Raw genomic sequence first — 15,542 nt, forward strand, 5'->3', positions numbered from 1 at the left:
ATTGGTCCTATCAACTTACTGTTTTCACTAGTCTGTTCATTGACAAAAAATACACAAGTATGACAAACTGCAGCAGTCAGCTGTGTACGGATTTAGTGTGAATCCAGAGACACACTCACACACAGAGGCCACTTGGCTTTTATCACATAGCAGACTGACCTCATGAAATCGCAGTTCTTATTGCATTTGGTGTGCTATACGTACGCATTTTCATCCTTTCATATGATATTCAACGCCATTTGATCATGTGTCAATGTACACCAAGATCTCTGGTTTACATATCCGTAACTGCTAACCATAACCGCTAATTGCGCTAGCTGCTAATCATGCTAATCACTAACCCTAACCGCTAATTGCGTTAATCACTAATCACGTGAAATTCTACACGGCGTGAACATACACGTGGAAAGCTTTTAATGCATACAGATAACATGCCAATTAAAAGTGACGTGTTCTCTGTACGCAATTCATGATATCACGTTGAATATAGATATTTTTGTTTCCTGCCTAGGGGCTATGAACGCTAATTAGCATTTCTGTGATAATCTGGCATATTTACATCTGATGTTGTTCAATACAGATGTTCATTAATGTGAAATGTCACTATCAAATAAACTAATACATAAATAATACAACTCACAGCACCTAGCATTAGCATTAGCACTCATGTTGTACATCAACATGTGACTGTACTAACAGTGGAAAACCATCGGTTAGATCATGGAAAAGGGACGTTTTTTGTTTGTTTTGACTTTGTCAAAGTTAGTTTTCACAGTATTTTGCTTTGTTTGATCCTCTTCAGTCTTATAAATGTAGCATAAATACTGCATACATTAGCATATGGGTCTGTTTCCTTGTGATTATTAGCATTGATTGTGCACATGCCTCCAATTTAACATTAAACATGATTCATACACAAACTTATGTAGAGAACAAAAGAACAAAAGTGTAGAAAAGTGTAAATGTAAGAACAAAACTGGATCCCAGACACATTCAGAGACAAATATGTTTAAATAAGTGACAAATGTAGAATAATATTTACATCAATTTTACAAATGTTAATGATTAGACAATGATTTAGAGCCATAGTCACATGAAAACTTGGAGAAAAGGATGGAAAAGGTTCAAGGTTTGACACAATCACATGAATAGATGTGATGCATAGTATAAATCAATTATTAATAACAATTCAGTCCATTTTTCTGATCTCCAACTGCATTATTTTATCTATTTTTGTGCGTATTAGCTTTAAAAGTTAGAGCATAAACACTGAAACCTTATGCTGTTTGTATTAAATAAATGATTTCAGCTGTATCCGGTAGTTTTTTCACTAGGGAAATATCAGATTTCTACTTTTTTTTTTTTTTAATGCTTTAAAACTAAAATTACTGACAAAAAGTTACAATTTTATTGTTATTCCTGTAGATGCTACATATTGTGTTGCTATGCTATAGGTTATTATCAATATTACACATATTTATTAGGATGTCCAGTTGTTTTATTTGTGTATTTTGTGTACTTTGAGGTAAAAATACATAAAATACCAAAGATATTTGGTGTATTTGTGTCGATTTGTCTCCCTTTTTAAGCCAATATTGGAATTTCAACATGTGTATTTTTAATGACAATAAATATTTCTTATGTCTTAGCATTAGTAAAGTAAAGACTAAAATGAAGTTGTTAGCTTTTATCAACTGTATATTAATGGTGTTCATTCATTCCATGTTACTGCACAGATGATTATTTCATCATTTTCTTGATTTTTGTTTTGCAGAATTATTTTACAACTTAAGTAAAGTCACATTTTTTTACTGGAATACATTATAGTACTACAGTAAAAACACCTAAGTACACTCCAGTACTGTATTTAACCCAGTTTTTTGTGATTTATCAGTGTTTTACAGACATATTTTCTTCTATTAGTCTTTTTTTTTTTTTTTAACCGTCACAGACTGAAACTGTTCCAAGATCAGAGTCGGTTTATGGGCTAAAGTTGTTGGTTTAGTTTGATAAAAGTCGTAAAGTGACTGTTTTCTTCACTTGTGTGCGGTGGAAACGTCCCAGTTCTTCCCTAAACCTCCCTGGAAACAGTAGCAGTTTCTTCCACCCCCCAAGGCTGACGGTTGGCATCCTCTCTCCACCCAAAATCTCGCGAGACCCGCCGCTTCCCTTCGCTTTGCTGCGCTGGCAAACCTCGCGATACTTGCGGTTGTCCGTGCTGCAGTCGGCGGAGGCTAAAACACCGAGGACCTGTTGAACTTTAACGACTTTTAAATGACACGGAACCGCGTTTTAGTCACGATATACACGAGTAGAGTTGACGTTTATGAGGAGATCAGGGGTTAAATATGAGGGGAAAAAACTGTTTGATTGCGCTTTGACATGGATGTGGAGTCACCTAAAGAGTCAAATATAAGACAGGAAATGTGGTAAATGCGGCCAAAGTCTATGAATAAACACACTCGGGGGTGTGTTGAAGTTGTAAATAATTAGTTTCGTGCTCCATCACGGCCGTTGAGGGGTCGTTACCGGGTGGAGAAGAAGAAGAAGTGTGTGCGTAAAAGACAGAGATGCTTGGTGGCCACGTCCCCTTGGAGACTGGAGACACAACACGTGATGAGCTTTACTTATCAGGTTTAGTGGGAGAGACACACGGAGACACGCCGAGACACGGACGCACACGGAGCCGGGACGCAGAGCCCGGAGAGCGGCCACGAATCTGAGCCAGAGCCGCTCCGAACAAACCGCTCCGAACAGGGTTTTTTAGCACGGTTTATGCGGGCTATTTTATCCTCCGGGTGAGGAGAGAGAAGGGAGGAAGAGAAGCAGCAGCAGAAGAAGAAGAAGAAGAGGAGGAGGAGGAGGTGGAGGAGGAGGAGGAGGAGGGAGGGAGGGAGGAGGAGGAGAAGCCGGAGTAAAGTTTGTCCAAGTTTGCACATCCCTTCGGAAACGCCATTTTGATTCCTCTCCTCTCCGGAGCAACTTTCCAGCCTCTCTCTTCCCCTCTTTTTTTCTTCATCCCTTTATCATCCACCACCGCCACCACCATCATCTTCATCATCATCATCATCGTCGTCGCCCCCACCACTACCACCACCACCATCATCATCCTCGCCACGATGTCTCGGCGCAAGCAGCCCAACCCCAACAAAGTCAAGCGTAAGTCTCCTTTTCTGCTCTCCATCGTTTGTTTCTGTTGCTTTGCGCAGCTCATGCACTCGTTTTGCTCGATGTTTGCGCACTTTCGGGGACACTTCGGACCCGTTGCGGTTGTTTGGGTCAACTTTTTAGCAGTGGGGATGTGTCGGGATCACACTTTTTTTTCTCTCTCTCTCTCCTCTCCGTGTTGCTTCCTAGTTTGATGCGCATCCAAGCGGTGGAATTCACCCCGGCTCTCTTCCTCATTCAGCCTACTTCAGCTAATCGACGCAAAAAAAACAAACAACTGCGTCTTTTTGTCACTTTTTGGTGCAACTTTTGTGGCCCGTGTGCGTGTTTTCGGACTGTTGTTCGGGGGTTTCGTCCCGCGGGGAGGGCGACGGGACGGGGTTCAAAGTCTGCTCGCAGCCGGAGTCGAGCATCCATATCTCGGGTGCACTTTGGTCGGAGCCTCGCTGCTAGTGGCCATGTGTAAAGCTACTAGACACCGACGCGAAGCTCTCGGCAACCGGCGGTGGTGCTTCCGGTTTGCTCCTTCAAAGTAAAACCACCTGTTGCTGCTGGGGGTTAATTTAGCCGAGCTGAGGCTGGAGTTCAGCGCAGATGCGTAACTTTAAAGGTTTATCTTATATTTCCCGGTTGTGTGGATATGAACATGTTATTTTATTCAACTCAACTTGTTGTCATTTGTCTTGTTGTGCTCGTTTATCCTTTAGTGTGTGTTTTATTCTGAAGGTGTACTTCCGGTAAAAGCTAGCTAACCGCTGTTAGCTCGACGCCACCGCCGTGACCTTGCCCAGACATATTTAGCACGAAACCGAGCCCTGTTCATTTATAACACGCTTTAGCACGGCAGCGGCCCGGCCTGTGCCTCCGAGCCAACCGGTCTGGCTGCGAGTTTGCGGCTGTTGGGTGACTTTTAGCGGCGTTTGGTGGACTTTTGCTCGGTCTCCGGTTACGCAGCATCGACGTGACGCCTGTTGCATCCACCTCCTCCTCCTCCTCCTCCTCCTCCTTCTTCCCCCTCCTCGGTGTCTCTTTTCTCTCTTTCGACATCCTCCGCCGCTTTAACTTCCATTTTAACGTCAACCCGCATCTTATCTGCTCTCCTCGGGCCCGTTTCTGCCGCAGCGACGCGACTTGCACAACTTTTTTTGCGGCTAATGTAGCAGCTAGCCTCCGAGTAGAGTTGTGTTTTTTTTTTTTTTTTCGAAGGATGCTGTGAAATGTAATAATGTGTTTTTACGGTGTCTTATCTGGGCCTGACCCGGGTCAATGATTGATGGTCCGGGTCCAGACCTGTTTTTTTTTCTTCTCAGATAATGGTTGCTAGGGCTGCTTCTTCTTCTTCTTTCTCTCTCTCTCTCTCTCTCTCTCTCTCTCTCTCTCTCTCTCTCTCCCCCCGTGTTGGCCCTATATCTCTCGACCTCTCCCTCCTCCTCCCTGCTGTGGAACTTTAACTCGAGTTTTGCGGAGGAAATCCACGGCACTTTGCGAACATTTTAGACCATAACCGGATTTACACACACGAATAGTAACTTTAGAACAAACGTGCACAACTGGGTGGCACATTTCACCCCCTGTGTGGAGCTTTAAAGTCAGTTTCATGGCTTTTTTGCTGAAGTTGTGATGCTGAAATACTCCATTAAGGCCACGAATGAGCAGAACTACAAAGATGCAAACTTTTTTTTTTTTTTGCAACTTTACTGGCCTCTCTGGTCTGTCACGTTACTCCCATGAGACACCTGGAGAAGTTTAATGTTTATTTATCATAGTGCAAAGTGCATTTTGTTGTATTTTGACTCTGGATAGTGATGTTGAAATATTCAAACAAGGCCACGAATGAGTAAAAAACAAAGATGCAAACTTTTTTTTTTTTTTTTAGCTTTACTGACTTTTCTGATGTTTCATGTTATTCCCATCAGGCTGTTTTTAAATGGTTAAAGTGTATTTTTACAGTACAATCAGTAACGAATATTGACGCTGTCATTGTTTTGTTGCTGTTGTTGATAGTGATGCTGAAATACTCAAATAATTCCACGTACGAGTAAAAACATGGATTTGTATCTTCACTGTCCTCTTTGGTGGTTTGGTACTACCGTCAGGCTCCTGAAGAGGTTTAAAGTGCATTTTTACATAGTTGAAAGTACTTTTTATGGCAGCTCTGCTCAAGTGTCGATGCTGACATCCTGTAATAAGTCATCAATGAGTAAAGACAGTAAAGTGGAAACTTTAATGTACTGTGTTTCATAACATCTTAACATGCTCATGTAGACGATCGAAGTGTATTTATTGTAGTTAAAGGTACATTTTGTTGCATTTGACTCAAGTATTGATGCTGAAATACTCAAACAAGGCCATGATTGAGCACAAAAAACAAAGATGTAAACTTTTTTCAGCTTTTCTGTCTTTTCTGAAGTGTCATGTTACTCCTATGGGGCGACTGAAAAGGGTTTTAAGTGTATTTTATGTAGTTAAAAGCAGATTTTATGGCAGGTCTATGCAAACACTGATGCTGAAATACTCAAATTAGTCAACAAATGAGTAAAAACAATAAAACAGAAACTTTAATGTGACCATATCGTGCTTTGTATCTTATGTGCTGATATACAGGTGGTTTCAAGTGTCTTTATAGTAGTCATAAGTGCTTTTCATTGTCATTTGACTCTGATAGTGATGCTGAAATACTCAAACTAGGCCATGATTGAGCACAAAAAACAAAGATGCAAACTTTTTTTTGGCTTTTTTGGCTTTTCTGAAGTGTCATGTTACTTCTATGAGGTGACTGAAAAGGGTTTAAGTGTATTTTATGTAGTTAAAACCACATCTTATGGCAGGTCTGCTCAAATACTGATGCGGAAATACTCAAATCAGTCAACAAATGAGTAAAAACAATAAAGTGGAAACTTTAATGTGACCATATTGTGCTTTGTAATATCTTACGCTGCTGGTATACAGGTGGTTTCAAGTGTATTTATTGTCTTTAAAAGTGCTTTTCATTGTATTTTGACTCAAATATTGATGCTGAAATACTCAAATCCAGATTTGAATCATTAAAATGAGGAGTTTGGAAACATGATCAGACTCATGAAGGGATTAAATGCATTTATTGTTGTTGAAAATGCATTTAAAGGTAGTTTTGAGCTAAATCGTACTAGTTTTGTTAACTTTACTCTCTTTTTCAGTCACTGTATTGTTGGTAAAATTGTAGTTTATGGTATTTTTCCACTCACACTGAAACTTTCTAAGGTTTTGTATTGTTTCAAATACATTTACTCTATTAAAAATCTAAGATTTTCCCTCAGATTTGGCTTCAGGTTAATCTTGACTTAATTTACTCTTCGTTGTTCTGATGATTCCCCTGATGGGCTTTACAGTTGATTTGACATTAGAACAAGTTTAACATGTTTTACTGCATTTTTATTCAATGAGTTGAGGATTGTGAGATTTTTCTTTTACTCCCATGAAAAACCTGATGTGTGTTAATTGTTAGTTTTATGGTCGTTATTTCAACAGGATGGGTTTTTATTTCAGCTTAAAGATGAATTTGTAAAGTTTTAGGGCAGATTTTTCGCTCATTTTGTGCCTTTGTTTTTCCATTGCTTCGTTTGTTTCCGCTGTTGTATGATTGAGTTTGACTGTTTTTAGCGTCTTTTATGAGCTCATCTCAGGTGTTGTTTTCATGGTTTTATGGTCATAAAAACGTACTGAGTGAATATGTGTGTAGTTGGAAACATTGAGGCATAAATGAAGCAGGTTCTGATCTGGTTGCATCTTAAAGAAAAGTTGTCTCATAATAACAATAATAAACGTCTAATTTCTGTTGAACAGCTTCATTTCGATCCGTCAGTCACAGGTTCTGTTGAATTTATTAACATAGTAGCGTAATTTATAGTATTTAAATGTGAATCAGGTTGTAAAAAAATGTAAATGCTGTATTTTGAAGTGAAAATACCCAGTTTTATTGTGATTTTTGTTGTGTTTTATCTTGTTAAAACATCAACATGTGGTTAAAAGATGAGTTTTCTTGGGTGAAAACCTCTGAGATGATGATGATGATGATGATGTCTGCTCTGCAGTTTTCTCATTTATTGGAACTTTAATGGTGTTTTGCCGTTACATTTTGTTGCATTTGACTCTCATAGTGATGCTGAAATACTCAGACTAGGCCACGATCGAGCTCAAAAAACAACAATGCAAACTTTTTTCATCTTTTCCGTCTTTTCTGAAGTGTCATGTTACTCCTATGAGGTGACTGAAGAGGGTTTAAGTGTATCTTTATGTAGTTAAAAGCAAATTTTATGGCAGGTCTGTTCAAATACTGTTGCTGAAATACTCAAATTTGTCAACAAATGACTAAAGTGGAAACTTTAATGTGACTGTATTCTGCTTCATAACATCTTACGCTACAATCTTTATTGTAGTTAAAAGTGTTTTTCATTGTATTTTGACTCAAATAGTGATGCTGAAATACTCAATGTATTAAAGCATAAAATATTTTTATGGGATTTGAGTCAAAATGAGGGATTTTACAAACTTAAGTTGAACTTGACTGTGTTTTCCAGTGCGTTTTGTCGACCTGATCAGACTCATGAAGGGATTAAATGCATTTATTGTTGTGGAAAATATGCTTAAAGGCAGTTTTGAGCTGAGTTGTACTAGTTTTGGTAACTTTAGTTTAACTTTACTATCTTTTTCACTCTATGTATTGGTGGTAAAACTATAGTTTGTTTTTGTTTTTATGGGATTTTTAGTCAAATTGGCAGATTTTACAAACTTCAATGTGTGTTTTCTGGTGTGTTTTCTTGTCTTTTGTTGTTTTCGTGGAGGTTTAATGTGTGTTTTTCTTTGATGGATGTCAGTTTAATGGATTAATGAACCCGTTCTGTCGTTGTCTGAGGTGTTTTCAGTTATTTTATGTGACTTTTAAGTGTGTTTTGTCTGGTTTTTGTGGTTTTAAGATGCAGGTTTTTGGAGGTGAATCCTCTGAGGTGATAGACGTTGTGTTCCTGCTGGTCCTTTCCTCCTCCTCCTCCTCCTCCTCCTCCTCCTCCTCCTCCTCCTCCTCCTCCTTCTTCCAGAGGGAGGAGGAGGAGGAGGAGAGATCCGGATGAGCAGTTAGCATTCCATTACGAAATTCAACACTGAGGCCGAGCTGGGCCGGCGGCGACAGCACTCATCTCTCTGAGACTGACTCCAACACGGCCGCGACGGTGAGGGTGTGAATCAGAGTGCCCGAGGGCCGTCGGGACCGAGGACCCGACCCGGCGAGGGAGCAGAGGATGCTGGGAGTGGGTTGGCGATAACACAACGGCCTTTAAAACAGCAGAATAAACGCAGCGTCTGAGTAGATTTTCCATTGGGCGAAGGGAAGGCACGATGCGTTCACTGCACCTGGGAAACTCTGAAATCCCAGGGAAGTGTCTGTGTTTCTTCTTCTGTGTTTGTTAAACGCGCAGTCGTCCGTCCGTCATTGCATCAACGATGAAAACACACACAGACTAGTTTTGGTCATATTTTCCAGGCCCGGTAGCTCCTCTTCGTCTTCTTTATCGTCTTGTTGTCATTCTTCTTCTGTGGTGGAGGACATTTTAAAAAGCTGACGCCTGATGATGTAGTCGATGATGTGTCTGACACACACACACACACACACACACACACATACATTAACACACACAGTAGCATACAAAGAGTGTGTTGTGCGACGGAGCATCATCCTCCTCCTCCATTGTAAGTGGTTTTAGTCTGAGCTGAAGAAGAACAAACAGACACACACAGAGACAGACAGACACTCACTCACACACACACACACACACACACACACTAAAGCCTGCAGTTACACACATGTAAAGACATGATGTAACATGAAAACGCGGCGTCTTTCATCATAAAAACCAGTCGAACAGTGAAAACAGTGAATACTATAACCAGTGACTTTAACAGATTCATCCTTTATTTCACTCATTTTTTCATCAGTAAAACTCACGATAAACAGTTAATTATTGTCAGTTTGTTTACAAGACTCTTAAAGTTTGATTAAGTCTCAGTTTCAGTCTCAGTCGTATGCAATGTTCAACTCATTCATTGGTCGATTTTTCTGCTCAGGGTTCGACTCCTTTTGCTTTTTTTACTCACGTTTATGAATGAAATCCACTGATTTCAACTTTAAAAATGGCTATTAATGCAAATGAGTCTAAAACCAGACTTGAAATACAAAAATATGTGGAAGTGTGTGATTCATTGCATTCATATTCATGAAAATGTAGGTTAAATGTGACATAAAGGGATGCCAAGTTCACATTTTTCTGCTAAAATTTTCAGCAACAATCTGCAAAAAATCCTAAATGTGTCTAGTATTTTGAAGAAAATCAGTCTTGAACACAACTAACCATACTTACACCTATTATTTATTTATGGTTATAGGTAAAAATATGTGTAAAATATGAGAAATAATGGATTAGGTTCAAATTGTTTCAAAAATGTACAAAAAACATTTAAATTTACCTGTGGTTTTGATTAAAATAATTCTAATACATGGTTTAAGGTTTGTTTATGTTAAACTGACATTCGTGAATTGCAGAAAAATAAGTGTGAAACATGATCAGATGCTTTTAATGTACATTTTTCTACCTAAACTATCATTAAAAAAATCAACTATTATGAAGAGAATAAGCGTTAAACATGGTGAGTCGATATGATGTTTGTATATTTTACAGTTGGTCATTTTTAATTAGAAAATAAATCTGCGTCATGACTTATTTCTAAGTATTTACAAGTATTTATTCTACAGTTACGGTTTTGAGTAAAAATATGTGAAAAAAGGCATAAATCCTACATGGTCTACATTTTTTAAAATAGTCATAAAAGTGTAAATTCAACTATTTTAATTAAAGTAATTCTAATTCATGGCTTAAAACGTGTTGTTTATGTAAGTTGAAAAAAAAACATGTTTGTAGAAATCCACTAAATAATGTAAATTAACTTATTCTTTTAATCTTAATAACTATTAAACATGACTTAAGGCTCGTTTTTATTGTAAAATTTGCATCATTGAAAAAAAAAAACCCAAAACAACTGTGTTTTAATGTCTTTAATGTTTGGAGTAAAATAAGTATCTTAAATGAGGCGTGGTTTTTATTGTACAGCTTAAATTGTCATAAATTACTGTATTTTTGATCAAAATAATATGAGACGTGACTTCAGACTTGACTCGTGTTTAGTTTTATGTTTTATCGTTCACAAATAAAGTTTGGTTGGAAATAACTTGAACTGTTTCACATATGATTTACATTTATTAGACAGCGTGTGTTTAATTATCAGTAATTTATTATTATCATCAATATCATTATTGTTGTTGTAGTAGTTGTGAGTGGGCGGAGTCTGTGATTGTATTTGTGCTGCTGATGCTGTTGATACTGAGGCTAATGTGATAATTACAGCTTAGTGTCATGTGTGAGTCTGTGTTACTGTGTGTAATTGTGTGTGTGTGTGTGTGTGTGCAAACGCTGTGAATGAATGTGTTAATGTGGGTCCACGGGGACGTTTGTGTCTCCACAGACTGAGCTGAAGACTTAATTAAAAGCCGTCGTTTTGGTCCCATTGAGAGGCATTAACACACACACACACACACAAAGACACACACATTAACACACACACATAAAGACACGCACATTAACACACATTACCATACACATCGACGTGCTCAGTTTCAGTCATGCAACCGGTCAAACAGTTGAGGGTTCACCGGCTCGTCTGCTTTGTTCCTGCAGACGACGACCCTTTAATTTCATCATCTTTGATTAAAATCAGAAAACAGGTCAAACAGGAAAAAAAGAACAAAAGTCACAGCTTTTCTCTGTTTCTGCTTAAAAATGCAAACCTGTCGACTGTTTTTAACAAAGTACGTGTGAAACATGACTCTGAAGTTCCATGTTTTCACTTAAATCACCACCAAAACAACATAAAGATGTAAATTCACCTTTTATTTGGATAGAAATGAATCTGAAACTGACTGTAAAGATGCATTTTATCTCAGATCATCGTTCAACTGTCAATTTCTCTACTGTTTTAAGAAATGCTTTATAATTAATTACATAAGACTAGCGTATTTTACATAAATCATTATAAAAATAAAGTAAATATGTAACTTCACCTTTTATTTCGATGGAAATGCATCTTAAAATGACTTAAAACATGGATTTTAACATGAATAATCATGAAAATGTACTTAACTTTATATGAACTGTATTTTAAAAATTAAAAATTTAGAAATTAAGTCTGAAACATGATTGTAAAAATGCATTTTAACCCAGATCTTGATTAAAATGTGCCTTTTTCTACTGTTTTATGTAATTAGTTATAAAGCATGACTTAAAACAAGCATATTTTACTTGAATCATTATAAAAACAAAAAACAAAAGTAAATTCACCGTATTTTAGAAAAATTAAGTCTTAAACACAACTTTAATGATGCATATATTTGTGTTTTTTTTTTTGTTTTTACTTAACATAAATTATTAAACTGTAAATTCACCAACTAATTTAATGAAACTAAGTGTGAAACTTAAATAACCACAAAAATTCACTTAACAATTTGAAGTCGCTGATTTTGCAAGTTAAATCTGACATGACTTAAAACTTCCTAGTTTACATGTTTTCACTTAAATCATAAAAATCTAAGATAAGATTTCCATTTTGTTTAGATAAAAATGTCTTAAAACAGGAATTTTATTATAAATGATCACAAAAAAGTATGTGAAAATTCAAATTCATCAACTATTTTGAGGAATTAATCTGAAACTTGCATCGTTTGCATGTTTTTACTCAAAACATCATTGAAATCAACTAAAAGATGTACATCTTTTGATTAACTGGATGAAAATAAGTCCAAAATATAACTTAAAAGATACATTTTTAAGGTGAAACATCATTAAACTGTAAATTCACCTGCTGTTTTGTTTAAATTTAGTGCAAATATATATAGTTTGTGTTTTTACTTAAATCATTAAAATCAACTAAAAGATGGAAATTCACTTTATTTAGATGAAAGTAAATCTGAAATATGTTTTAAAATATGCGTTTTTGACTTAAATCACTGTAAAACTAAACATTTTTCTACTTGAATTGTCATAAATGAACTAAAACATTTTAAAGTGTTTTATTTAGATGGAATTTAGTAAAAGGTGAATAAATAAAGATGCTCATTTTCCACTTTTTGTTTTTGAAACATATGTAAATGGACTAAATCATCATCATTTTCCTCTTTTTCTTTGTGTTTCCGTTAAATTTGTCATTTTCTGAGCTAATGATTTGCGATTTTTCCTGATTCTCTCCTGATTGCATAGTTCGTAAGTTGGCGTCTGTGTCGGGGTTTGGACCCGCGGGCCACAGCGACGGTGGTGCTGGTACTGTATCCCGTTGCCATGGCATTGAAGCATGTTGATGGGTCGTGTTGCTCGGCCAATCAGAACGGGGCCAGTGCATCTGTAGCTCTGCCTCTCCTCTATTTATAGCCCCGCCTTTTTTAGATAAGATTATGTTCCATCAGGAGGAGGAGGGTTTGTATGAGAATGAGGAGGCAGACGCTGAGGTGCGACGGCGGGGGATGGGAGGGGCCAGGATGCCTCCCTCTGGACCAAAAGGCTCATTAACCCCTCCCCCGCCATCGCCGTGGATGCCTTTGAAGTGTCTGAATCCGATCACCTCCTACACGATGGAGAACAAACTGTATCTCATCCACTCGGACCAAACAGGAAGTGACTTTATTTACTTTGTTTATTCCACATTTTAGTATCGTTTACCAGAGGAAAAACCCACCGCCGACAAACCACAGAGTCAAAATGAACATTTTCATGCTGACAGTTACCAGAAATAGAGCAGATTTAATATTTAGACAATGTTAAAAATACACCTTTAGAGTAAAAAAGTGTGACTATTTTGAGAAATTCATTCTGAAACTTGCATTGTTTGCATGTTTTTACTCAAAACGTCATTGAAATCAACTAAACGATTACATCTCTAGATTGTTTGGATGAAAATGAGTCCAAATATAACTTAAAGATGCATTTTTAATGTGAAACATCCTTAAACTGTAAATTCACCTGCTGATTTGATTAAACGGCAAGTGAATCAATGTAAAAAAAAAATGCAGAAAATCTTCAACTTTTGATCTGTTCGTCTTAAAAATATGTGATGTTTAGGGTTAAAAGTGATAAAATGATTGAACGGAAACTGACAAGATGATACGTGAAGAACAGAATGAGAAGAAAATGACCAAAAAACAACTAAAACTAATGTTGTATAAGATGGAAGTGACGTAAAAGACAAGACAAAAAGTAGATAAAGATTCAAATTACAAAAGATGAAACTGAAAGAAGCAATATAAAAAAAAGACCAAAATGGAATGAGACACGACAAAAAACATGGAAAAATAGACAAATAAAAGTGCAAGAAGACTCAAAAAGATGAAAGTTATGTAAAAGACACGAGACAAAGTAGCTAAAGATTCAACAACATGAAAATTATGTAAAAAAAACAAACAAATGTAATGAAAGATGCAAAGTTCATAGGATGTGAGAAAACAAAATGAAAGTGATATGACAAAATTCAACAAGATGAAACTGAAAATGCAAAATACATAAGACACATACAACAAATGATGTAAAATGTTAAAAAAATAAACTTAAAAGAGTTTGAAATGACGCAGAAAAAAGGTACAGGACAGAAACGATGTAAAAGACACTAAAATGAGATCAGATGCAAGAAAAAAACACAGGAAAAAGACAAATTATGGGAAAAAAAATAGTAAATACAAATTCAACAAAATACAAAAACAATGCAAAAGATGAAAATGATGTAAAGATGCAATAAGATGTCAAATACTGAAGACAAAACAGCAAGGATGGAAAAGACAAAAATGAGGGAAAATTATTAAATTATGGGAAAAAGATCGAGTAAAAAAGAAAAAAAAATAAGACCAGGTACAAGATAGAAAAGATGTAAAAGACCAAAAATGATGAAAAAAAAGGTAAATTATGGGGAAAAAAAGAAGTAAAACCTTTAAAAAGCACAAAGATAAGTTAATAAGATGTGATAAAACAAATTCAAAGGATGAGAAAAGATGCAACAAAATGGAAATGATGCAGAAAAGCCTAAAAAAAAGTAACTGATGTGAAGATGCAAAAAGATGTAAAATATATGAAAGACACGAACGATGACAAAATGAACGTCTAAAACCAAAGGAGTCCGAAAAGTCGTCAGGACGTTTGATGTTCTGTTTCTGAAGTTAATGTTCAGTTTGATGGACTGGTCCTGGTCCTGGTCCTGGTCCTGGTCCTGGTCCTGGTCTTGGTCCAGGTCTGGGTTTGGAGCTTGACCTCTGACCTCTGTGGTGACAGCAGGTCACATGACACGAGGCAGCGTTCGGGTGCAGATGGAGGCGGAGCTTCAGGCTGTAACTGGAGCCGTGGGATGAATAGCACTAAACTAGGACACACACCTCCTCCTGTGTGTGTGAGTGTGTGTGTGTGTGTGTGTGTGTGTGTGTGTGTGGGTGTGTGTGTGTGTGTGTGTGGGTGGGTGTCACACACTGGGACCAGACCCGGGTTGTGGTCTGGACCGGGTCTATATTTAGACCAAAGACTGGGTTGCACAGCGAACACACACTGGGTTTTATTTAGAAGTGAATCCACTAAAGTTAGACGAGTCAACATCAGCTGTTTTACATAAACGACGCTGTTTGTTTCCTGTTAAAGAAACACCAAGCTTTTATGTTTTTATGGTGGAGTCCGACGCTCAGATTGATGATTCAGCTGCTTTAGCTTAGCTTAGCTTAGCATAAAGACTGGGAGCAGAGGGAAACTGTTAGCCTGCTCTGCTAACGATGGACATCAGCTCATTAACTCTGTAACAAACTGGGTTTAAACACAAGTTAAAGCTTCATCTTCAGGCTGAAAGGAATTAAATCCTGTTTTTTTCCTGTGGTTTTTACTCTGTTTTTATTTTCACTGTAGAACAGATTTATACAGACTCTTCAGATACAAACGGGAATAAATCAGAATCTGAAAATGGACAAATGTGAACATTAAATTACACAAAGTAGAAATATGCAAATGTAAATGCTAAGAATGTAGAAATAAGAAAATAAGTGTATGCAAACTAAAAATATACAAATGTAAGTAAATTAATTAATTAATTAATTAAATTAAAAAAAAAAAAAAAAAAAAAAATATATATATATATATATATATATATATATGCCTCTAATGTATAAATGTAAATGCATACAAGTCCAAAGTCTGCAAATGTTAATATACACATAATAGGAATGTTCAAAAAAAGGTAAAATTCTGCAAAAAAAAACAAATTCTAAATAAACACACTCT

The 15,542-nt window shown here is 36.8% G+C and overlaps 1 protein-coding gene across 1 annotated transcript in view; it reads left to right on the plus strand.

Annotated features, from left to right (window-relative positions):
- Positions 1–2,240: 2,240 nt before the first annotated feature.
- Positions 2,241–15,542, plus strand: part of rreb1a (ras responsive element binding protein 1a) — a 68,567-nt gene continuing 55,265 nt past the window's right edge. The window contains exon 1 of the mRNA XM_030123727.1: positions 2,241–3,159. Coding sequence (XP_029979587.1) covers positions 3,120–3,159 — 40 coding nt within the window. The 5' untranslated portion in view covers positions 2,241–3,119. The remainder of the gene's footprint in view (positions 3,160–15,542) is intronic.

This window comes from Sphaeramia orbicularis, chromosome 20, assembly GCF_902148855.1.
Source record: "Sphaeramia orbicularis chromosome 20, fSphaOr1.1, whole genome shotgun sequence".
NCBI lineage: Eukaryota > Metazoa > Chordata > Actinopteri > Kurtiformes > Apogonidae > Sphaeramia > Sphaeramia orbicularis.